The sequence below is a fragment of the Myxocyprinus asiaticus genome, chromosome 24, assembly GCF_019703515.2.
Source record: "Myxocyprinus asiaticus isolate MX2 ecotype Aquarium Trade chromosome 24, UBuf_Myxa_2, whole genome shotgun sequence".
Classification (NCBI taxonomy): Eukaryota; Metazoa; Chordata; class Actinopteri; order Cypriniformes; family Catostomidae; genus Myxocyprinus; species Myxocyprinus asiaticus.
This window is the reverse complement of record NC_059367.1, coordinates 26,083,884-26,110,133: the sequence shown is the minus strand read 5'-3', so window position 1 is coordinate 26,110,133 and position 26,250 is coordinate 26,083,884. Positions and strand designations below refer to the sequence as shown.

General features: G+C 37.4%; 1 protein-coding gene across 1 annotated transcript in view; it reads left to right on the top strand.

Moving 5' to 3' along the window:
• The window catches only part of ghra (growth hormone receptor a), a 79,157-nt gene that overhangs the window by 30,719 nt on the left and 22,188 nt on the right, over positions 1-26,250 (top strand). The window contains exon 3 of the mRNA XM_051653420.1: positions 24,794-24,926. Within this exon, the coding sequence (XP_051509380.1) occupies positions 24,794-24,926 (133 nt within the window). The remainder of the gene's footprint in view (positions 1-24,793; positions 24,927-26,250) is intronic.

Genomic DNA, 26,250 nt, shown 5'->3' with positions numbered 1-26,250 from the left:
ATTGAAACGACAAACTGAAAATAAAATTGAAATAACAACTAGGCTAAATTAAACATTCAAAATCATAAAATAACCCTGCTTTCACAACCCTTGTGACTCAGGGAGTCATTTCAGACACAGGCGGAGCCCTTTGGATTGTAGTTTATTTACGCTAGGCAGCAAGGTGAAATCAGTGAGAGGCTGAATGGACCAGGTTTGCTATCTTTGAGACATAAAGAAAGTGGAACAGTGAAGGACAGATCTTGACGTTATATAAGGCAGCAGTTGGCTTTCTCTTTGTTCAGCAAAACAGTGTCCAGTTTCCAAATGGAGAGCAGCGAGGAGCACAGGGCTGTTCACATGAAATTTTGTTAACTTCAGTTGGGTGTGTGGCCATAAAACATTTTCTCTGCATCTGAAAACACATTAAAATTTCTGTGGTAAACTGGTCTGCAGAATCTACATAATGGTTTGCAAAAATATGATGGGAAAATGTTAAATGTTTTGTTGATAGATTTTGAGGAAAATTGCTGTGAATTTATTTGACTGTGGTAATGAAAAAACTATTACCGTAAGCAATTTAATGAGAACATCTCCGGTCACTCAGCATATGTGATTGGTGTACTTCAACATATCAAACTCTTTTTGTAAGAGGCAAATCCCAATGAAGAAATTATTTAGTAGATTATCTACATTAGTGGTCTCATTATTATAGTTTAGGAAGGATTATGGTCATTATCATAGATGTTTGAGTTCCACTCGACATAAATCTGCTGTAATTCTGCATAAGGGTCTGGATTTGTGTTCATTGGACATCAAAGAGGGGTTACACTAATGATGGACTTACACTGGGCAGTTCAGGGCCTCACATTTGTGTAAATGAAAATTCTGTTACCATTTACTTTCCCTCACGTTATTCCAAACCCGCAGGACTTTCTTTCTTCCATGGAACACAAAAGAAGAGATTTTGAAAAATGTACTATGCTTTCTTTTTCGTGTAATTTCAGTAAATTTGTACTGAAGCTTTCAAGCTTCAAAAAGGACACAAAAGCACCATAAAAGTATCATAAACATACTGTAGTCCATATGACTTGTGCGCTATATTCCAAGTCATTTTTTGCCATATGATAGCTTTTTGAGAGGAACGGAATGTAATTGAAGTCGTTATTCTCTGAAAATTTTACATTGGCCCTAGCTTGGAACGTTCATGAGAGAAGCAATGTACATATCTTTGCAATTAATCGATTGATCTGGTTTACAAAACCGGTCTGAATGATTCTGAAGTTGGGTGAATTATTCCTTTGATATTAAATTTGGAACAGACATTTGCATGTTAGAAAATGATTCGCTTATGCAGCACTATCTGACATTGATGCCTCTGTTTGTGGTGGATTTTATCCTAATATTCTGTATAATGTGTATTCAAGTACTTCCCTCTCTACATTATCTGGGCACTGGAGTTTGGGTTAAGTGAACACTTGCACAATATTGAGTTTCACCCAACCCCCCACACACTTTCTGTAGACTGTGTGTGTTTGTGTTCTTGCCAGTTATTTTTAACACCAGTTTACATTCTGCTCTAAGTGTCCAGTACATTCGGTCAACCTTTTTGTTTTATCTTCAAGACTCTTTCCACCCTCACCACTCTCTTCCCACTTTCTCACCTCAATAGCCTGATTTTTCCCATTTTAGGCCATTCAAGATTCATGATTCTTGGCCATCTGGTATTGACACATGAATGGGTTTTGGTGGTAACTGCATTCAATACACCACAATGCAGTGAATGGAGACAAATGCAGGCGTACAAGTACACAAGAGTGTATAGAACCTAAAGTCACACCAAGGGCTCTATTTTCATGAGTGGGCTCTCTATTTTTGCTACACGTTACGACTGTGCACTACGTCCTTTCAAATGTTCGTGAGAGTGCTAATTCTAAGCGCAATTTTTGTTCCCTATCTGTCAGTCTGTTGTGTCGATGTAGTGACACTAGGGGTCACCCTTGGGAGCCCCAAACACCTCTGATCTTTGAGAAAAGGCCAGTGGGAATTGGCGAGTGGAATTTGCATGCCACTCCCCCGGACATACGGGTATAAAAGGAGCTGGCTCGCAACCACTCATTCAGATTTTTTCTTCGGAGCCGAGCGGTTGTGTTCAGCGAGCTGAATCCCTCTGCCGTTCCATTCACCTCTTAGAAAACTGTTGGAGTTTAAGGCGCATTACAGCGACTTCTCCCCCTCGCGCACTGGTGGAGTGCAGAGGACCCCCCTGGGCCCTTCGACAGTCTAAAAGAGTATATATTCTTGCAATAAAAGAGTATATGTTCCCTACTAAAAGAGTGGCACTGACTGAGAGCATCTTTTTAAAGATGCCTTTCCATCTGTGTTTAATTCCTGGTTGCGGTCATTACCTCTCCGCTTCCAATGGCCACAATCGCTGTCTCATGTGCTTATATGCGGAGACAGCGTTCATGGATGGGTCATGTTCTCACTGCGAGAACATGACCATGGCAACGTTGCAGTCGTGGCTTTCCTTCGTTATATTTCTATTCTTCTAATTCATTGCACATAGTCCATTTACACTACTAACTTCTTATTAGTGTGCTGTCTTTTGTTACATCACTGGTGCTTGACAGTGAATGGACTATATAATAGGGCACAGACTGTGTTGGAGAAGAACCTCAGAATTAAATTGTACTTGACCCAGCCCATTAGTGCTTTGTGCGCACAATTTCGCCAAACCCACTTGCGCCTAGACTTAGTGCATACTTGCATGAAAATACCAAAACATCATGGCCATGCCCATTGAGTGTGTATGACTTGTGGCATAGCGCTGCGCTTAGCGCTAGCGCTCTTAAAATAGGGCCCTAAAAATTCATAAACTTCATTGCAGTAGCTAACAAAATATGAAGTGGCATCTGCAAACAAAGATTCTTGACCATTTTTAATTTCACTTTCCTCAGCCATTTTTGCAGTTACTTTTAACCAACTGGTGTGAAAGTGATTTTTAGTGGATATGAAGTCAGTTACCCTCAAGTTTGTACAGGTGCCCTAGTTGAGTAGCCACAAGTGTAGTACATCACATTAACTATGGACATGTTCCACTTATGTTTGACATCCAGAGAGTGCCCAAATTCTTCTTGTCTCAATTCTAAACAAAATGTATTGTTTTATCATTTAAAACCTAACAAAATTCTTTTTGTGAAATGTTTTGTTTAAAAAGTATGCTTTTGGTATCTTTCTTTGAAATGAATGTCACTTGGGTTGATACTGTGTTATGGACAGTGTAACAACATTCATACATTTTTAAGTGTGGCTTAAGTGTCCAGATTCTTTTTGAGGCCACTGTATGCACAATATCTGGGAAGCGGTAACCTTCTCCCTATATTCTAGAAATGTTGGTGTCCAAGATTGTTGACCTCTTGAGTTAAAAATGTCAGCTCTGTTGGCTATCAAGATCAACTGTGTGGCGTCAACTTGTGGCACCAGGACAATAACAGAAGTGTACTTGGAGGTTGTCTCTCAAGTTGGGCTTTCTCTAGCTCTGTATTTCTGTGTCTCTTTTGCTCCCTCTGCCCTTCCTACTTGCCCCTCTTTCAGCATAATGTTTTTTAAAAGACAAAGCACAGCAGATGGTGCAAGTGCAGAACTGTCAGTGTGGTATTTTTATGCACTGGTCTGATGGCAGTCTGATCTTATGCTCAGCACAAGACTGGAAACACATACTGCACCTCTGAACTCACACAAATGTGTCTCATTTCATGATTAGCACCAGTGTGTGTGTGGGTTTGGGTGGTTTTCGAGGACATTTTTTTAGGTTACAAATTGGTAATTACAAGGGTATTATGCTATAAATGTGGTTTATGAGGACATTTCTAGTGTCCCCATAATTCAAATCGCTTCAAAATCTTACTAAACGATGTGTTTTTGAAAAAGTATGAATGCAGATTTTTTTTTGTGAGGGTTAGGTTTAGGGGTAGGGTTAGGGGATAGAATCTATAGTTCGTACAGTATAAAAACCATTATGTCTATGGAGAGTCCTCATAAGGATAGCCGCACCAATGTGTGTGTGTGTGTGTGTGTGTGTGTGTGTGTGTGTGGAAACACATGTTTATATCACTAGCAGGCATCTATATTGCCATATTATTATATAATTGGCATATCATGCAACTATTTGCATAGAAGTTTTGTCAGCCCTAATATATATATATATATATATACATACAGTATGTATAGGCACCTATATATATATATATATATATTAGGGGTGTCAAAAATTCTATGCAAATATTTACATGATATGCCAGTTAAATAATATGATTAATTCAATGAGTCGTATATTAGTATTTGATGAAAAAAGCCCCAAATAAAGATAATTAAATGGCAGAGGCTATTTGGACTAAGTGTAAATAGCAACCAAAAGCAACTTCTGTGCAAATAGTGGCAGATACTATTTATACTTTTAATGAAATACAGTATAGTGGCATCAGTGCAGGGTGTACCAGTGGTACGCAGCACGACCCAGGATATTTACATTAAAAAAATACACGTTTTATTCAAATGTTTTCCACGTTTTACTTCTAATGTATGATTACAATTGTAATATATCTTTAAGATAGCCCAACATTTTCTTTTTTTTTACATCGGCAGTGCAGGATGTGAAAAGGTAACGTTCTCGTTGTGCGCGGCTGCACTGATGTCTCTGTGCACACATCACAATATTATTCCCATGCAGAAAACAGAACAGCAAAAACTGATGTGATTGAGACAAGATATCATTCCGTTTATTTTACACATTCTCAGACTTCCTTAAAGTATATGATCTTAAATAGTGCTTTTGACTCAAAGACCCTGGGTTGTATATGGCTGTATTTTGTTTTTGGTTTCACTGGAAGATTGCTCGGATGAGGGACAGAGAAATGGAGTGCACGTCTGACAGCTGTGCGCAAGGAAGCCCTATGTGAAGAACATTTCTGCTATGTCACCTATGGCTGAGTCTGTCTATGACTAGAGGGAAGGAAAATACTTAGTTTGACCAGTTTTTAAGTTAACGACTGGTAAGGGCATGATTCAGAGTAAAATGAACCTCAGATAACTTACTGCAGCTGCTGTTTTCATAGATCACATGCACATTATCACATATTTTTAAGGGTGATGCTAGCTGCATAATTTTAGTGGGGCTGAGATGAAAAACAGGGTCTAGCAATGCCTAAGCTCCAAATTTCTAAATATATATAGTAGTATGTTTGAACTGGATTGCAAAAGTTCTAAATGTTAATATTGTATGTTTGGTTTTGTAGAAACACACTCTTGTTGATTGTGTGAACTACAGGAATATTGATATTAATCAAAGTGTATGTTGCTCATAATCCTTAAGACTATGCTGAAAAAGTATTTGAGTGAACATTGGTGGTGACTACAGTATGTGGTACTTGAATGTTCTGATTTGATCGAAGGTGGTACTTAGCCTAAAAGGTTTGAGAAGCACTGCTCTACACCAACCCCTGAACCTAACCCTAACCTTCCTTTACAAAAATATACACTAACAATAGTATCACCATGGTATTTTGTAGTAAAATTATAGTAATCACAAAATTAAACATGCTTACTATATTAACACCATATTACTGTAGTTCTATGGTTAATTAATTGCATTAAAACTATGGCTTCCTTCAAAAAAATATGGTTCCCATATTACTTTAGTAAAAACATGGTACCGGGATCAAACCCTTCTCCCCTACCTTCACTGTGACCACTGCGATGAAATCAACCTTTGTATTAATTTTTATTTATTATTATAAGTAGGATTAAAGGAAATATTAAAAGTGGAGACAGGAAACAGGATGTGGAAAAAGTGAGAAATAAGGCAGAATCGAACCCGGGTTGTCCGCATGAAAAAAGCACATCAACACCATCTTTAAACCCCAAGCCACTACAGCATCACTGGGGGTGCAGTTTGTCTTCAGTTTCTGTGTTTCCACCAGATTATTGGAGTTCAAATAGTGTCGCAGTGTGGCAGGTGCTATTTCTACCAGGTGCAAATAGTCACTCCATAATTGAATATATGATAATCAAAATAATTAGAAATATAGATAATTAATATAATAGTTTAGATAATTCAAAGATCATACATTATTGTGGCAAATGAGTAAAGCATTACTAGATTAGGCAATACAAAAGTGGCTTTAAAAGTCATTATAGGCTTTTTGTTGTTGTTGTTGTTGTTGTTGTTTTTTATTTCCATGTAATTAACCATAAGCCTATTACTGGCCTACAGTCCACAGCAATATATTTTGCAAGTGAGTGTTTCAGCCTTTCTGAAGTAGAAAGGGCTGTTTTCACAGGACGTATTGTTGCTTCTGTCTTCGCTACTTTTGTTGGTCTGTGCACATGTGCATCAGCCAGATACATTTCAGTTAACTCACTGTGGCTGCATCACGTTTAACTGGTTTTCAGTGTCTCCAGCCATAAATGCTGCATTTTTAAGACACTGTGTCAGGTTAAATGTAGTGTTTAAACTTTACAACTTGTCTCAAGACCACTGTACTGGTCGTGTCTAGAAGGTAACCTCCTGATATTGTTTTTATTTAGAGTCCTACTGAAACCCTTCACCCACCCCTAAACCTAAGCCTAACCTTATCCCTGCCACCAAATCTAACCCTAAACCCAACCATAGTAACAGTGAATTAGACTCTCCCAAGGCTTAGGCTGCAGGGTTGTTACCTTCTAGACACTGCCATGCACTCTGCTCAGAGCCCAAGGGGAGCCTACAAGGTTAGCATCACTGACAAAACCTAGCATTAAATTGCTCTGTTGGTAGAAAAATTCTTATTAGGGGTTTTATGTAAGGTTAAGTGGCATGATTAATTGTGTTTTTAATTGCATGATTTTTTTATTTATTTTTTTATAATTAATTGTGCTGAATTAACACATTATATTGACAGCCTTAATATATATATAATTCTATATTTAGGTAATTTGGCTTTGTTTCAAACTATTTTCTTTGCAGAGAAGAAGTAGACAACATAACTTGCCATATTGTGTCTACAATTCAGGTAGCTCAATATCAGCCTGTAGTTTATAGAACTGTGGTATAAAAGCAATATCATACTCGCAATGATGAATTATGAACCTGGCAAATGGGGCCAGTGCCCCGGGGCATCAAACCATCTGGGGCCTCGGGGGGCCTCAGGCTGAGAGGCCCACAGTGGCACGACATTCAGAAACAAGACACTGCAAATGCAAAATGTATGTACAGTAGATACACTGTAAAAAATGGCCAGCATTTTACAACATTTTCACAGTAATTTCTTACAATAAAATACTATTTTCAATATTTTACTGTAAATCAATGCAGGCTAGGTCATTTTCTGGCACAACACAACAAATTACTGTAAAAAAAAAAAAAAACATTTGAATACCGCACTGCGTTGTGGGAAAATGGTGTTTCATTTGAAGTCACCATTATAGTGTTTAGTGTTCCCTTTGGATGGGACCTTCTCTTATTTAATTCTAATGAAATTTCTCCCAGTTGGTGCAATTGTGTTTAAGAACAACATTTATTGTACTATAGTGTATGGAGAAAATAGTCAGTTTAGTGGTTGACTTTATGTCAGCCCATGATGTATAAACTACACCATATGATGCATTTGAAAGTAAAGAAACAGTATCATTTTAAATGAACAATGGGGAAGGGATGTTTGTAAAGCTAGGCTATAAAACCAACTAATAGAGTTGGTTTTATCGCTCATTAACTTTTTATCATGAGTTGTCAGTCCGGCACACAAGATATCAACACTCAGCATACAAATCTCAAGGATGGTGACAATTAACAAACACTGTAATATACTGTAAGTTACATTACAGTAATTTATTTGTCCTTTTCACTGTGAAGTCACAGTATACAGTTGTCATTTAATTTTAATAAATTGTAGAAATGCTACTGTAAAATATACTGTGAAAGTCATGCAATTAGTAGCCAGGAATTTACTGTAAAGTCACAGAAAAAGTTTTAGTGAAAGCAAACACACACACACACACACACACACACATATATATATATATATATATATATATATACAGGTGCATCTCAATAAATTAGAATGTCGTGGAAAAGTTCATTTATTTCAGTAATTCAACTCAAATTGTGAAACTCGTGTATTAAATAAATTCAATGCACACAGACTGAACTAGTTTAAGTCTTTGGTTCTTTTAACTGTGATGATTTTGACTCACATTTAACAAAAACACACCAATTCACTATCTCAAAAAATTAGAATATGGTGACATGCCAATCAGCTAATCAACTCAAAACACCTGCAAAGGTTTCCTGAGCCTTCAAAATGGTCTCTCAGTTTGGTTCACTAGGCTACACAATCATGGGGAAGACTGCTGATCTGACAGTTGTCCAGAAGACAATCATTGACACCCTTCACAAGGAGGGTAAGCCACAAACATTCATTGCCAAAGAAGCTGGATGTTCACAGAGTGCTGTATCCAAGCATGTTAACAGAAAGTTGAATGGAAGGAAAAAGTGTGGAAGAAAAAGATGCACAACCAACCGAGAGAACTGCAGCCTTATGATTGTCAAGCAAAATCGATTCAAGAATTTGGGTGAACTTCACAAGGAATGGACTGAGGCTGGGATCAAGGCATCAAGAGCCAGCACACACAGACGTGTCAAGGAATTTGGCTACAGTTGTCGTATTCCTCTTGTTAAGCCACTCCTGAACCACAGACAATGTCAGAGGCGTCTTACCTGGGCTAAGGAGAATAAGAACTGGACTGTTGCCCAGTGGTCCAAAGTCCTCTTTTCAGATGAGAGCAAGTTTTGTATTTCATTTGGAAACCAAGGTCCTAGAGTCTGGAGGAAGGGTGGAGAAGCTCATAGCCCAAGTTACTTGAAGTCCAGTGTTAAGTTTCCACAGTCTGTGATGATTTGGGGTGCAATGTCATCTGCTGGTGTTGGTCCATTGTGTTTTTTGAAAACCAAAGTCACTGCACCCGTTTACCAAGAAATTTTGGAGCACTTCATGCTTCCTTCTGCTGACCAGCTTTTTAAAGATGCTGATTTCATTTTCCAGCAGGATTTGGCACCTGCCCACACTGCCAAAAGCACCAAAAGTTGGTTAAATGACCATGGTGTTGGTGTGCTTGACTGGCCAGCAAACTCGCCAGACCTGAACCCCATAGAGAATCTATGGGGTATTGTCAAGAGGAAAATGAGAAACAAGAGACCAAAAAATGCAGATGAGCTGAAGGCCACTGCCAAAGAAACCTGGGCTTCCATACCACCTCAGCAGTGCCACGAACTGATCACCTCCATGCCACGCCGAATTGAGGCAGTAATTAAAGCAAAAGGAGCCCCTACCAAGTATTGAGTACATATACAGTAAATGAACATACTTTCCAGAAGGCCAACAATTCACTAAAAATGTTTTTTTTATTGGTCTTATGATGTATTCTAATTTTTTGAGATAGTGAATTGGTGGGTTTTTGTTAAATGTGAGCCAAAATCATCACAATTAAAAGAACCAAAGACTTAAACTACTTCAGTCTGTGTGCACTGAATTTATTTAATACACGAGTTTCACAATTTGAGTTGAATTACTGAAATAAATGAACTTTTCCACGACATTCTAATTTATTGAGATGCACCTGTATATATATATATATATATATATATATATATATATATATATATATATATATATATATATATATATAATAAAACTGCATGTATCATATCTAATATAGCATAATATATACAAAATATAGCATATCTGCACTTGACTTCCTTACATGCATAAGTGTTTGTATGTGTTTCTGTGTGTGTTTTGGTCATGTACAGTATGATGACCCTGCTTTGTGATATTTTTCATGATTATTTTAAATAAAAGTCCCCTGAAAAGCCCCCCTTAAGTGTTCTGCATGAAACATTTTTTTTTTGTAGCTGCCATGAGTTTGAGTGCCCATGAGTTTGAGTGCCATTTTTTAGTAATCTGCTATCCCTTTCAGAGAGTAAAATACAGAGAAAATATAGTAAATGAATCACAAATGCTGAGTAGTGGTCCAAAAGGAAAGCAAAAAAAGACTAGGAGTCAAATTCGAATTCCAATTGTTTTTTTGTTTTTTTTGAGAAACTTGGATGGTAAAATCTGTTTTTCACATTTTGTGCTGATTGTGCTGTAGTTCATGTACAGGATCTGCTTACAGTGTTATCTGTTTTATTCTGAGTTGTCCTAGTAGGACTGTCACGATTATACAATTTGGCTGACGTTTAATAAATAGTCATACAAATAATTGTGATTAACAGTTTATTGTCTGTATTAGGGCTTGTCATGATTATGACGATTAATTGTCAAATTGACATACTTCTTAATCTAAAGGCCCCATTCCCACCTGCTTGCTAGTAACTCTGCCAGCCGGTGTGTTCATGTTGAAAACTGACTGAACAACATAAAATGTAGTAGATGGCGCTTTAGGTAACATCTACCGATGACGTGGACCAATAACAGTAAGAACTGTTACGAACCACGAAATGAACACAAAAACTTGGCTAGATTTTAGCGTTCGTGCTTCGATTTTGTATGAAGTATATCGGGATCTTTAAGGTGCATGTGTGCATAATACATACACCTTAAGAAGTCATTTATTCATATTTAACTTGGAATCATAACAGAGATATTTGTTTTCTGTTAAGGCTTTAAAAATGTGGAAAAGATTGCACAGGGGTAGAATGGCATGAACATTTTTATTTTAAATATTACAATATTTCCAAATACTCCAGTTGCGATTGGACTGTTGGAGTGAATATTAGCATGGCTGTCATAACCTGTAGCATTGTGCGTGTTATGGCTGTTGATATCGCTGAATTACCAGAAATGAAACTCTTGTGCTTGAAACATCTTGCGTGTTTGTAATTTTGAATCATTTTAAATGGTTACCACAGGTGACCCTGAAGTAATGGATCTCTCTGAGAGAGTCTTTCTCCCCTTGGGACATAACTTGTAGAGCACTTTCTTTGCATGGTTTCAGAGTCTGTCCACTGGCCCCATCAATTTTTACCATCAAAGGAAAATCACGGCTCCCTCACATAGGTCACCTACACACTAGAGAAAGCTGTGATGGATTGTTGGAATGGATATGGATAGAAATGCGTAAGATTAAGTTTGAAGGGATGGAAGGGGCCGTGCTGGTTTGAAATCAAGCTGGAATACAGCACCATTGTGTTTTCCCTCAACATCCTTGCCATACAACTTACCAATTAAAATCAATGGATTCTCTGACACCATATAAACTCTGTGTAGGCGCCTTTGTTAAAAACAGCATTGAGAATGGACTTAAACTCAACTTTTTGTTAACTTTCTGTTACTTTCTTTAATTGCATGTAGGTTGGCTTGTCATTCTTGTTATCAGAAATCGTTGTTTACATTGAGAAACTAAATATGCTAAGGGTTATTTTGTTAGGACTGTTGCTGCCACACTTTTTGTCTTCTTGGAACCTAATTGATTATTTTAATTGCATTTTGCAGTAAATATTGATCCACTTTAGTTGCAGTTATGCAATGTGGCTTTACAAATATGTGCTCATTAGTCACTGTATGTGTGTAATTGGTAATTATTTTTGAAGGACAGACGGAAGGAAAATTATATAACCACTGCTGTCATATTTTGTGCCTGTTACTTGGCTTGTTTATTTACAATGCGTCTGCAAGTCTGGTGACCTGACTGTAGCTGAGGTCAAAAAAATGAGCAACAATAAAGTGTTTCTGGCAATAACAGCAGCAGAAATCCCAAACCATTCCTTAAAGCGTCCTTTAATTTTCCTCAAAAATATCAATTTTCATACTGAAAACTCTTTTAACCTAATTACCTCATTGGAAAATAGATTCCTCAGTTGGATCTTAGTCAGTGTCAACATATGAGGTGATTCCAATGAAAAGAACATGCAGGAGCTATTAATGGCCTGTTGTTGTTAGAATTATCCAACCCTGACCATGTAATTTAATGAAGACCAACAGCTTTCTATGTTCTTTCATAAGTCAGGTTTCTGGAGCAAATAAAATAAGGAATAATAAGGATGTTTGAGCTTCGTTTAGGTACTGTATTTGCATCTTGAGTGAAGGCAGTTAAGCTATTACTGTTTGTTCATTTGTTATTTAATTTCTGTTGAAAGCACATCGGTCAGAGTGCTCCCAGAGGCAATTACTGTCAAATATAAAAAGAATCAACTAGCTGTGTATCTGATAACGATGCTTGAACTACTGTATGTTTAATTACAATGTTCTGTTTTTCCATGATAACGACTCAGAATCCCTGCATGTTATATAAATGTCTTTCAGTAATGTGTTTTGTTAACATGTTAATGAATGAATCAATATGCTAATGGTACAAAATGTCCTCGCAGTGTTTTTGTCACAGAGTTGGGGCTTTATGATGTTTCCAGATTCCTTGATGTCTTCTTATACCATCATATTTCAAACATGTAAGGGATAATTGACAACAGACCATTGAATTATTGAAAATTAATGCACATACTGATTGGTAATACACCCATGATGTTGAGCGGCTTTCCATATTAAATTGTCTAAATTGTAGAGAAAGTTTATATAACTTAAATTGGCAATTTTTATGGCATTTAGATATGAGCAAGAACATACAATGTCAAGTTTGGTGGCGAAGGCGCAAAATGGCATTAACCGCAATATGATGAAACACACAAATTCTCAATAAACAGGGACATTTATTATTTATAATAATTGGAATAAACAGTATTTTCTCCAATTATTGTAGTTCATTGTCCAAACTGTAGGAGTTTGCTGTTGCCAATCAGGTGTGGGTTTATAGGCATATTAACAACAGCTTGGATTGTGACTTGTCCAATCAGAATTTAGCACTGAAATTATCTGTTTTATAATTAGAATTCATTTATGACACCTTTGTTTTTAAAATATTTCTTACATAACTACACTTAGCACTTTATTGGGAACACTATGGTCCTAATAAAGTGCCCGACATGGGCTTCTGCTTTTGTAGCCCATCCACCTCAAGATTTGACATGTACTTCATTCTTGAATGCTATTCTGTTCACTACAATTGTACAGAGTGGTTATCTTAGTTACCGTAGCCTTTCTGTCAGCTCGAACCGGTCTGGTTATTTTTCCATTGACCTCTCTAATCAACAAGGCATTTCCATCCGCTGAACTGCCACTCACTGGATGTTTTTTGTTTTTGGCACCATTCTGAGTAAATTCTAGAGACTGTTTTGCATGAAAATCCCAGGAGATCTGTAGTTACAGAAATACTCAAATCAGCCCATCTGGCACCAACAATCATGCCATGGTCTAAATCACTGAAATCACATTTTCCCCCATTCTGATGGGTGATGTGAACATTATCTGAAGCTCCTGACCCGTATCTGCATGATTTTATGCATTGCACTGCTGCCACACGATTGGCTGATTAGATAAGTAGGTGTACAAGTGTTCCTAATAAAGTGCTCAGTGAGTGTACATGTACCTTATGTAATATGTGACAGATGTAGACACAGATTTCTGAATGGCACACAGCTTACACAGAAGCTCAGGTGTTACATTAGTAATGTGACAAGTACTCGTATGTAACAGGCATTGCGTGAATGAAATATGCTATTTCTCTCTGTCTCTTAGCTTCGGTGAAGTAAGCACTTTCAAATTGTGCTATTAACTCCACTAACTGTCCTCCTTTTAGTAAATGAGCTTGAAAAGATGGTTCATCAGTCGAACAGCTCATAATCCCTAAGCCAATCAAGACATTGTCTGCTCAGTCACTGATAACGGTGCTTTTTCAAATGAGTTATTACAATCCATCAAGATGGCTTAATTGGCACAATAAAAGGCCTATTTAAGTTTGCAGCTGGATGAGGTGGAGAACAGTTGTCCTGGCTTGTCAGTCTGGGCTGGTATCCTAGTTACCGGTGGTCTTCTTTAATTTGTGGGGAGTTGAGTAAACATCATGTTTTTCATTTGCGGGAAACCTTTGCCCATTTGAGATGTAGCTTTATTTAAGTTCCCAAGCCGGAGGTGTGTGTATAAGCAACTACAAGTTAATTAATATTTTATAAGTACGTGAAAAAAATGAAACTGGATTCCATACCAAACAGTTTTTTATCACATATTAATAAAAATAAATGTCAAAGTTTTTACTGAAAAAGAAACAAATTTCATGCTTTTTCCTCTTCATTTCTAGGCATATTTTATGTTGTACAGTATATTAAGATGAGTAATTTTTGCACCTCTAGCTTCACCATAACAGGATTCACGAACACCCCCCACATATGCCATTGGTCAAGTAAACAGATAGTTCCACCACAAACTCATGCCATTGATTGAGCCAATGTTGCTGTGTCAGACTGTTTGGGACACCCAAACAAAAACACTGTAATGTTTTAGTAGCACCACAGTTTTTTACACTTTTTGGAAAAATCTGGAATTAAACTAGGATAGGTGAAATCATTTTAATTAAAAATAAATTAAGATAAATAAATTAAACTCTAAGTGTCGTTCAACTATGAAATTTCATTAAGGAGTCATTTTTATTTGATTTGTTGAGGCAAAATCCCTGTACTGTATGATTTGTGGCATCTCTTGAGTCACTACAAGGAATCATTGGTCAGTACGGACCCAAAATATTCATGCCTGCACAAACACATACAGAGATTAGTATTCATCAGAATGATAGATGGCCCCTTTTTTATGCAAGTACTTTGGCTCATAAGCTTCACTTCAGAGTTCCAGTTGCTTGCACAAAAACGGCATAATTCACAGTTTGGATAATAAACAGAAAAGAGAGTGTTTAAACACTCCAAATACCACAGGAAATACAGCTGAAGTCAGAAGTTTACATACACTTAGGTTGAAGTCATTAAAACTCATTTTTTAACCACTCCACAAATGTAATATTAGAAAACGATAGTTTTGGTAAGTCGTTTAGGGAATCTACTTTGTGCATGACATGAGTAATTTTTCCAACAATTGTTTACAGACAGATTGTTTCATTTTTAATTGACTATATCACTATTCCAGTGGGTCAGAAGTTTACATACACTAAGTTAACTGTGCCTTTAAGCAGCTTGGAAAATTCCAGAAAATGATGTCAAGCCTTTAGACAATTAGCCAATTAGCTTCTGATAAGAGGTGTACAGAATTGGAGGTGTACCTGTGGATGTATTTTAAGGCCTACCTTCAAACTCAGTACCTCTTTGCTTGACATCATGGGAAAATCAAAAGAGATCAGCCAAGACCTCAGAAAACAATTGTGGACCACCACAAGTCTGGTTCATCCTTGGGAGCAATTTCCAAAAGCCTGAAGGTACCACATTCATCTGTACAAACAATAGTATGGAAGTATAAACACCATGGGACCACGCAGCCATCATACCACTCAGGAAGGAGACACATTCTGTCTCCTAGAGATGAGCGTAGTTTAGTGTGAAAAGTGCAAATAAATCCCAGAACAACAGCAAAGGACCTTGTGAAGATGCTGGAGGGAAAAGGTAGACAAGTATCTATATCCACAGTAAAACGAGTCCTATATCGACATAACCTGAAAGGCTGCTCAGCAAGGAAGAAGCCACTGCTCCAAAACCACCATAAAAAAGCCAGACTACAGTTTGCAAGTGCACATGGGGACAAAGATCTTACTTTTTGGAGAAATGTCCACTGGTCTAATGAAACAAAAATTGAACTGTTTGGCCATAATGACCATCATTATATTTGGAGGAAAAAGGGTGAGGCTTGCAAGCCGAAGAACACCATCCCAACTGTGAAGCATGGGGGTGATAGCATCATGTTGTGGGGGTGCTTTGCTGCAGGAGGGACTGGTGCACTTCACAAAATAGATGGCATCATAAGGAAGGAAAATTTTTGTGGATGTATTAAAGCAACATATCAAGACACCAGCCAGAAGTTAAAGCTCATCGCAAATGGGTCTTCCAAGTGGACAGTGACCCCAAGCATACCTCCAAAGTTGTAGCAAAATGGCTTAAGGACAACAAAGTCAAGGTATTGGAGTGGCCATCATAAAGCCCTGACCTCAATCCAATTTGTGGGCAGAACCGAAAAAGTGTGTGCGAGCAAGGAGGCCTACAAACCTGACTGAGTTACACCAGTTCTGTCTGGAGGAATGGGCCAAAATTCTAGCAACTTATTGTGAGATGTTTGTGGAAGGCTACTCAAAACATTTGACCCAAGTTAAACAATTTAAAGGCAATGCTACCAAATTCTAACAAAGTGTATGTAAACTTCTGACCCACTGGGAATGTGATGAAAGAAATAAAAGCTGAAATAAGTATTTCTCTCTACTATTATTCTGACATTTCACATTCTTAAAATAAAGTAGTGATCCTAACTGACCTAAGACAGGGAATGTTTTCAACAATTAAATGTCAGGAATTGTGACAGTTTAAATGTATTTGGCTAAGGTGTATGTAAACTTCTAACTTCAACTGTACATCATTTTCATTTTCCATTTATTATGAATATGATTTGACATGGTTTTTTTGTCACATGAAGAGAAAAATAAGTTAATTAGAGTGCAGCCTCAGAAATACACAGATTAGCCACAACATTAAATCCACCTGCCTAATATTGTGTAGATCCCCCTCGTGCCGCCAAAACAGCTCTGACCCATCGATGTGTGGACTCCACAAGACCTCTGAAGGTGTCCTGTGGTATCTGGCACCAAGACGTTAGCTGCAGATCCTTTAATTCCTGTAAGTTGCGAGGTGGGGCTTCCATGGATCGGACTTGTTGGTCCAGCACATCCCATAGATGCTCAATCGGATTGAGATCTGGGGAATTTGGAGGCCAAGTCAACACCTTGAACTCTTTGTCATGTTCCTCAAACCATTCCTGAACAATTTTTGCAGTGTGGCAGGGTGCATTATCGTGCTGAAAGAGGCCACTGCCATCAGGGAATACTGTTGCCATGAAGGGGTGTGCGTGGTCTGCAACAATCTTTAGGTAGGTGGAATGTGTCAAAGTAACATCCACATGAATGCCAGGACCCAATGTTTCCCAACATAACATTGCCCAGAGCATCACACTGCCTCCGCTGGCCTGCCTTCTTCCCATGGTGCATCCTTTTGCCATCTTTTCTCCAGGTAAACGACACACACACACCCGGCTGTCCACATGATCTAAAAGAAAATGTGATTCATCAGACCAGGCCACCTTCTTTCATTGCTCCATGGTCCAGTTCTGACGCTCACGTGCCCATTTTAGGCGCTTTCGGCTGTGAACATGGGCACTCTGACTGGTCTGCGGCTATGCAGCCCCATAAGCAGCAAGCTGCGATGCACTGTGTGCTCTGACACCTTTCTATCGTGGCCAGCATTAAAGCTAGTGTGTGTAATCCAGAGAGGCTAGCAGTTAGCAAGCTAGCTTTGAAAGCATAGAGCCCGCCCTCGCTTCAGAGGTGTCTCCAAAGCCACGCCTCCTCTATCACACATGAACACACGAAGAGCAGAGTTAATTCTGCTTTTAGCACACTCTTGATCCAGAAGTTTTTTCGTTGTAGAAGTTTCTAACACGGTCTTTCTTTTCTTGTTTCCTTCTACTTGTGGTTCAGGAGGAACATAAGGTAGCTGCGGTTCGCCTTCCATTCTCCACTCGCTCTGCACAGCGTCAAGAAACCCGCGCTGATGACGTATTATTGTCTGCGCGAACAAGTTGCGCGGCGGTATGCAAATATAGATTGACAGACAGGAAGGACATCCTGTCATTACATTCGGACCGAATGCAATGTCAATAATTGTTTAGTCCTGTCCCTTCCACAGAAGATACATATATTTTTTTTTACATTTAGACCACTTAAATTATTGATTGCTATCAGGATGTGAAGAGACTTTCAACCAGTATAACAAAAAACATTTCTGGAAAAGATTGCATACCCTAGCTTTAAGTTTTTCAGCAATTTGTGCTACAGTAGCTCTTCTATGGGATCGGACCAGACGGTCTAGCCTTTGCTCCCCATGTGCATCAATGAGCCTTGGGAGCCCATGACCCTGTCACCGGTTCACAGGTTGTCCTTCCTTGGACCACTTTTGGTAGGTACTAACTACTGCATACTAGGAACATCCCATAAGACCTGTCGTTTTGGAGATGCTCTGACCCAGTTGTCTAGCCATCACAATTTGGCCCTTGTCAATGTTGCTCAGATCCTTACGCTTGCCCATTTTTCTTGCTTCCAACACATGACATTCAAGAACTGAGTGTTCACTTGCTGCCTAATATATCCCATCCCTTGACAGGTGCCATTGTAACGAGATAATAAATGTTATTCACTTCACCTGTCAGTGGTTTTAATGTTGTGGCTGATCAGTGTATTTTGGTTTTGCACAAGAGCCATTGGTTTTACGTATTTTGGCTCACTTCACCATCATACCTCTAGCAAAAGCAAGTGATTGACAATAGTATGTGAATTGGCATGCTATTAGTGTATTAGAATATATACATTATATCCTGTAGTTCTTTGAGTAGTAATATTTTCTTCACGTCTGATTTGTCAGCGTCATAAAATGAGTATCCCGCTGTGACTTCTAACTGGTCCATGCTTTTGCAACATATTTAAGAGCAAATTGTGTGTCCTCGAGCACCGAAAGTCCCCTTTCTAGCATAAAACCAAACACTGACCAGAAACAAATTAGTAGTGATAATGTTCTTATCTGCTATGTCTGCCATGCCTTTCTTCAGTGGCCCTCATATCATCTGTTCATCTCAGACCTAATAAGATTCATGGCAGGCACTTTTTATTGCTCATGCAGGAATTTCAATGGTGATGGTGCTGTAGTTACAGAGTTTTGAGAGAGAGAGAGAGAGAGAGAGAGAGAGAGAGAGAGAGAGAGCGCGCGCAGGACACTTGATGAAATGTTCTAGAGCAGCTTTACTGACCTCCATATTAATCTGAAAGAATGGGTTTTAGATCATAGCCAGGTTCTTTTAGAATCATTACATATTTATATTCAGCACTTTAATGTGATTTTAGGATATTGGATGTTTTGTAAGATGAAGTGAGCCATATTGTAAGATGTTCTTTAAGAGAGATTAAACATGCATTAGGTAGCATTTATTGATGATTTGTAATCTTAAAGGTGAAGTGTGTCATTTTTTTAATATTTAAATACTATACCATATTTAAAATACTCCTATTCAAGCTTATATGCAGAGACAGCTTTTAGCCATTCGTAAGCTGACACCCCGAAAAGTGTGCCTTGTGGTTTTTACTCTGTTTGTTTTAACATCATGGTCCAACCAATGGAAGACGTGGGTAGTGCTTGCTTGGAAAACTGACAGTAGTTTAAAAACAGATTTTTTTTATTTTTTTTATGCTATAGAGCTGTTCAGCTTGTAGTCCTAAAACCCGGAAGAGAATTGTCATTGGTTCCCTTTGGATTTCCCTATGAGTTTTTATAATGGGGTTTTTGAACTTATGTGAAAAATAAGGTCTGTGGTAAACATTACTTGATGATATGCGATATGTGCATCAATAAAAAAAAGTTACCCAGAGGTCCTTAGAGGAGAAAAATGTCCGCGTCAAAAAACTGCAATAAAAATATTATATATTAACATTGTTTTCCACTTTCAATTAGTTATTTAACTATTTTATTTAACTACCAAATATTCATTCATTTTCAGGATTTTAACCCTTTAAATGCCCATTTGTTTACATAATGCCATTGTTGTTTTTTACACACACATACACAAATTTATCAATACACACATACAAAACACACTCTGACATCCATACCAACACACCCACGCAATTTTAGCTGCATTATTTATTCAATTGGCCTGCAGTGCTCTATAATACAGCAAACAGAAAATAGGAAAAAAGCATGTATTTGCTCCATAGGTTAAACATGAGAAAAATGGCGCCATCTGGTGTAAATGATTAAAAAATTACATTTTGAAAAAAGGGCTCTGGAATGAAAGCATAATATAACAGAATTCGTGATTTTATGCTTGAATGGCACTGGGATGAAATATTGCAGTTTTAATGAGTTTCAATGGGGACATTTTTGTCCTGAAGATCCTGAGTGTAACTATTTTGTGTACACAGTGTATTATAGATTTATTATAGGAACTGAGGCTGAAATATCAAAATTCCCCCAAAAATACACACCTTTGGCTAAATTTATGCCATTGGCATTAACACAGCCAAAATTATAGAAAAAATGAAAATGAAAAAGACAAAAATGTCCCGAAGGACACAATGGTGATGGCTGTGGGGATTGAACCAGCAACATCCTGATTACCAGTAATGTGCTTTAGCCCACTAAGCCACCACCACTCACATTACCTTTAATTACTCTTTTAGGACCCTTTGAATGATTTATAGTTATGTGGCTCCCTCTGGTGGACAAACAGTACTGCCTTTATGCATATGAAGTTGAGAAATTAGGTGTTTCTTATGTTACAGCCATGCCAAATTGATGAAATTTTGCATGTTACCTCAGAATCTTTTGTGCATGTACACTAAGTTTTGTTAAGTTTAAAATATGTGCTCACAAGATATGGGTCAATTAGTCATAATAGGCCATACCAAAAAACCTATCGGCTAATATCTTCTGTAGGATTTACCGTATCTAAATTCTTTTGATTACTTTTTGTCAGGAATGTCTGTAGATAATGTATACAAAGTTTCGAGTGAATCAGGCAAACAGCCTAGGACGAGTTTGAAAAAGGTTTTTCAAAAAATGAAAATGGTAGAAAAGTTTTTTGCAGAAATGGAAATTCATGTGACTACATGATTTGGAGGCACTGATGGATTCACAGAAATATATATATTTTTTTTTATCCTTTACAGTTCTGGAGTTAATTCAACTGCTTTGAGCACTGTTGCACAATTAGGATTTTCTTAAGTTATAGTACTTGCTAGCATCAAAAATGAGTGAAACTCAGCATGTTACCTCAGAGTATTCTCTTGTCTATATGTACAAAGATTTGTTAAGTTTGAAAATTGCACTCACAAGATACAGGCTAATTAGTCATTATAGGCCATGCCCCAAAACATATTTGCTTACATCTTCAGAACGATATGGCATATCAAAATTCTTTTGATATGTTTTTGTCAGGAGGGTCAGTAAATGATGTATACCAAGTTTCATAAGAATCTGGCAAACGGCCTAGAACGAGTTCGAAAAATTATGTTTTTCAAATAAATCTAAATTGGATAAAACATTTCCTGTGGAAATGAAAATTCAAGTGACCATATGATTTGGGGACACTGGTGGATTCAGAGAAGCTACAAGTTTTTATTGTAGCCTATAGGGTTCCGAAGATATTAGCAAAAACACGAATTAGCTAATTATAGCGCCACCGTGTGGCTGTTTGTTACAAAATGTGGCTTCTTGTAGATACCCTGCTTGTGTATAGTAATTTCCATAACCCTTGGCCATTCCCAATAGGAGTTATAAGGTGCTGAAATTTGATTGGCCACTGGCAGCCATTTTTGTGAATTTGTCAAATCGATTTTTTAAGAATTTGTTAGCATTTGAACCAAAGAAAATTTATATTTAATTTGAACTTTGTCACTCAAACGGCTGCAGAGTTATCACAGTTTTTTAGTTGTAGCATCCCCTAGGGGTGGAATTGTACGAAACTTTACTGACATCTTCTAAACATCCTGTTGACTATGTGTACCGAGTTTGGTTACGTTTGGAGTTTGTATTGAGTAGATATTGATAAATTACTCAAATCGCATTAAAGCGAAGGAATTATATCATTAATATCTTTGGAACGATTTGACGTATCAAAATTATTTTTATAACTTTTTGTCGGGGGGGGGGGGTCTGTAGATGATGTATACCTAATTTCTTCAAAATGGTGGAGAAAAATTATTGACGGTTGCAGAGATATGAGCCAAAATGTAAAAGTGTTTATTATAGCGCCACATAGGGTCAGATTGGTGTGCGTTTGTGTGCCTGAGTGGTGGGGGGAATTTGGAACCATCCTGCCAAGTTTGGTGTATCCACGACTTACGGTCTCTAATGCCCAGTCACTTTTAGGGCCGGAAAAAAAAATACGGATAAGAAAAAGAAGAAAATCAGTACAATTACAATAGGGTTCCAGCAGCTTCGCTACTTGTCCCCCTAGGTAGCAAAGTGGTCTAAAAATCATACCAAATCCAAACATTTTACTCCAACACAAATAAAAAAATAAAAACGTGATTCATAAAACTGTGATTGTCAGGGACATAATTTGATGTTCCACTATATTTTCAGAGTTTGGACATGAACTTTATTACCATCTGCTGGTGGAATCTCCAAACTGTGAATGCAAGAACTGAGTTTAGACTTTGCGTTGAGATAAGACCTGCTTTTGAAACATCTTTGCACAATTACCTATTTCTCAGGAAAATGGCAAATTGCGCTTTGCACCACTTCATTAACATGCAGTACACCTTCAATTTGCATGCATACACCCACATATAGTGCAAACACTCCCACTCACAGCCACTTGTTCTTCGAATTAGCGCTCTCACGAAAAGTGGATAAGACATAGCACACTGTCTTAGCACATAGCGCTATGCTTCACGCGCTTACGAAAATAGAGCTCTTCACATAATTAAAAACACAAGTAGAACATTTCTGAACATTTCATCATGAAAAAATCATGAATCTGTTATATTTTAATTGTCCAATTGAATTGAATGGTTTTACATATGATTTACACAGAAATTTGCTCAAAATAAGGCCCAATGTCTGTACTACTCAATTTTTGTTCAGTTTAGTAAGCTCACCAAACCTTACCAGCAAAGTGTGGGTTTGCCTTTGTGTATATTTGTGTCCTGAATGCGTGTTTGTATAAACTTTGAGTTTGCGCTGACAATCCCTTCCCCACATGATGAGAGCCACAGTTCTGTACTGCTCAGCAGCTGCGGTTCAGGAGAAAATACATCTTGTTGTCACTAGAGGAGGGCTGGACGCAAGAGACGGGGGATATATGGGTGTGTGGGGGAGGGATTCTCAGCAGAAACATTGCTTCAGAGTAAATTAGATTTTTTAACGGCCCTCTCTATTGCCAAAGCTTACATTAACTTAAGCTAGATGTACTTTCACAGGTACGGTTTGGAAGAGGATCAAATAGAGGCCTAATCTCTACACTGTGTCATAGACAATCTTGATACCAAGCTGATTTGGGGCCACATGCTAGCTCGACTGATTTATATTACAGTTAGGGAAGAAGCGGAGACATAGAGGGCGAGAAATCAATTGCGCCCTCCAAGTCTTATTTATGGCTGCGCAAAAGCAGAAAACTGCGGGAACTGCTGGTAAACTTGGCACCAGAGGAGCTCAACTGCAGAGGACACAGCTAAGAATGTGCCAGCAAATAATATACATTCCTATATAATAATAAGCACTTGTTATTCATCGTATCATATGTGTGCACAGTGTTACTAAGAGGCTTGAGATAATTAATTACAGAAAATAAAATACTCTTTTATTTATTATGGTGCTAATTAGTTATGAATATGAACAGGAAATTAAAGGAATATTCCAGGTTCAAAACAAGTTAAGGTTACTCGATAGCATTTGTAGCATAATATTGAATACCACAAAAATTCATTTTGACTTGCCCCTCCTTTACTTTAAAAAAAGCAAAAATCTGGGTTACAGTGAGGTACTTACAATGGAAGTGAATGGGGCCAATCCATAAATGTTAAAATACTCACTATTTCAAATGTATAGACACAAGATACAAACAATATGCATGTAAACATGATTTTACAATCACCTTTTCTGTGTAAAATTATAACTAATTTTACATCTTTGTTGCCATGACGATGTAATGTCACCAAACCCTAAAACCCTGAAATGACTGCAAAAATGACGATTTAATCAACTTTACAGCTCAAATTATACATGAGTTTTAATAGAACAGTTAATGTAAGTGCTTTTATGAAATTATATGCTTCACATTTCTGCCTTTTAAACCTTCCAACCCTTACAATGGCCCCATTCAATTCCATTGTAAGTGCCTCACTGTAACGATTTTTGCTTTTTTGAAAGAAAAGGATGGACGAATCAAATTTTTTTTTGTGTTAATCAACATTATGCCACAAATGCTGTTGATTGAGCTGAACTTGTATTGAACCCGGAATATTCCTTTAATATGAATATATTGAAAGAAAGTATGTAAATGTAGTGGAGCTGCATGATTACACCCAGAGCATCTGTGTGTTTTCTCTCGCTCCAGGAACACTCTGATACCACTTTCTTACGAGCATAACACATGCTAACAGGCTACTTTTTATGTAAGAATCTTTTCTTTAAGTATTATTTAGTTGTTGTTTTTTTTAATACACTCCTGGCAAAAGTAAGATTTAAAGACATGGTTTAAAGAAGCTGTAAGCTATTTTTTTCATGGAAAAGTATGCAACACTTTTTTCCTACTCCCTAAAGATATTAATGAAATAAGTGTCCTGAGATATCTCACCGGTTGAAATGCGTAAATCTTAGAAATAGACTTAAATATTTTTGAGTGTATCTTGTGCCCAAAGATTTGTGAAATAATAAAAATAAAAAACATATTGAAAGAACTTACTGTATATACAGAACTTATACAGTGGATCAGAAACGGGGTCAAATTTTGCAATAGAGCATTGCTGTGGAGTGATTACAGAATGCTATGGGCAGAGAGAGGAAACTGCTGTTGATCCATTCCACTTACATACCCCAATTGGATCATTTTTACTTGATTACCTTTCTGTCATAACTTTTACTCTGCATTGATTTTTATAGGCTGCTTAATTTTCTCATTCCTTTCTGTATCAGATCCATCCAGAGGTCCCCATTTCACTGGCTGCCGATCCAGAGAGCAGGAGACCTTCCGCTGCTGGTGGAGCGCTGGGACCTTTCAGAACCTCACTGAGCCTGGAGCCCTCAGGGTCTTCTACCAGACCAAAAAGTAAGAGACAAAACATCCCAAGACACCAACTACCTTTTCAAAGGCAGGGGAGGATACAGTTAATTAAATAAGTACAAATTGTCCCTCCTGCTAGGATAATGTTGCAGGCCTTATAATGTGTCACATGTGAGAACACTCTTTAGATTATTTAGATAATTAATACTCTACTGAAGCAATATGACAGAGTGAGTGTGTTATAAAAGTAAGGTTCAAAAAGAACTAAGCTAGTAATTCATGTTGTTAGATATTCCGTCAAATTACTGTTAAATGTGCCTCACATTACATAATACTTATGTGTAATATTGTGTTTAAACTACATGTACTGAATATGTCTGTTAATGATTTAAATTAGTGTCGGGTTCGAGTCCACCTTAGTCGAGTCCAAGACAAGTCCGAGTCTTTAAACAATCGAGTCCGAGTCCAAAAGGGGCAGAGTCGGAGTCCATAACAGGCCGAGTCCGAGTCTAGTCAGAATGAATCTGTTCATGAATCTGAATTAAAATTGTAACCGTAAATTCAACATCAATATTTTAAGCTAATTTTAAACTTCACTGTCAGTATAAATGTAATAAAAATACATCTGTTGCATTTCATATATATATATATATATATATATATATATATATATATATATATATACGTATATATATATATATATATATATATATATATATATATATATATATATATGTATATTTTATGATTAGTTTCCTGCTGAACAGACTTCAAAGTGGTTTCAGAATGAAAGCTTATGCTTTAGGTGTATGAAGACAAAACTGTCCTTCAACACACTTCTTATTGTGTTCTGTTGACTTTTCAATTATTTGTTGCTTTTTCCCCTCCCCTCAAACATAGATTAAAGAAAGTGAAAGCTGCGTTAGTCATTAAAACCAACGTTATGTTTTGAATTTTTATTTCGTTTTTATTTCTACTTCATTTTCAATTTGTCAGTTCAATTTAATTTAGTTGTATGTAAAATGTTCCGTATCTAAAGAAATAATAGTCAATACTGAGATATTTTCTGAATCTTTTTCTCTATCTGTCGACTGATTTGGGAAAATACAGTACATACAAATGAGTCAACACAGCAGTAATTAGCACTCGCTGAGAAGTTATGTCTCATGATTTGACTGCAGATGCTACATCCAAAAACACTGGAAAAGCCCACTGATAATATTAGGGCCGTGTCATCACGGACATGATTTTACAGTTAATTTGCGGGAAACAGCACAATGCAAGGCAGTTCTGCGTGCTGCTCGTGTACCTAAATCCCTGATGCGTCCATGTGCATCTCGCAGCAGCTGCCGCAGAAGAGAAAAATAAA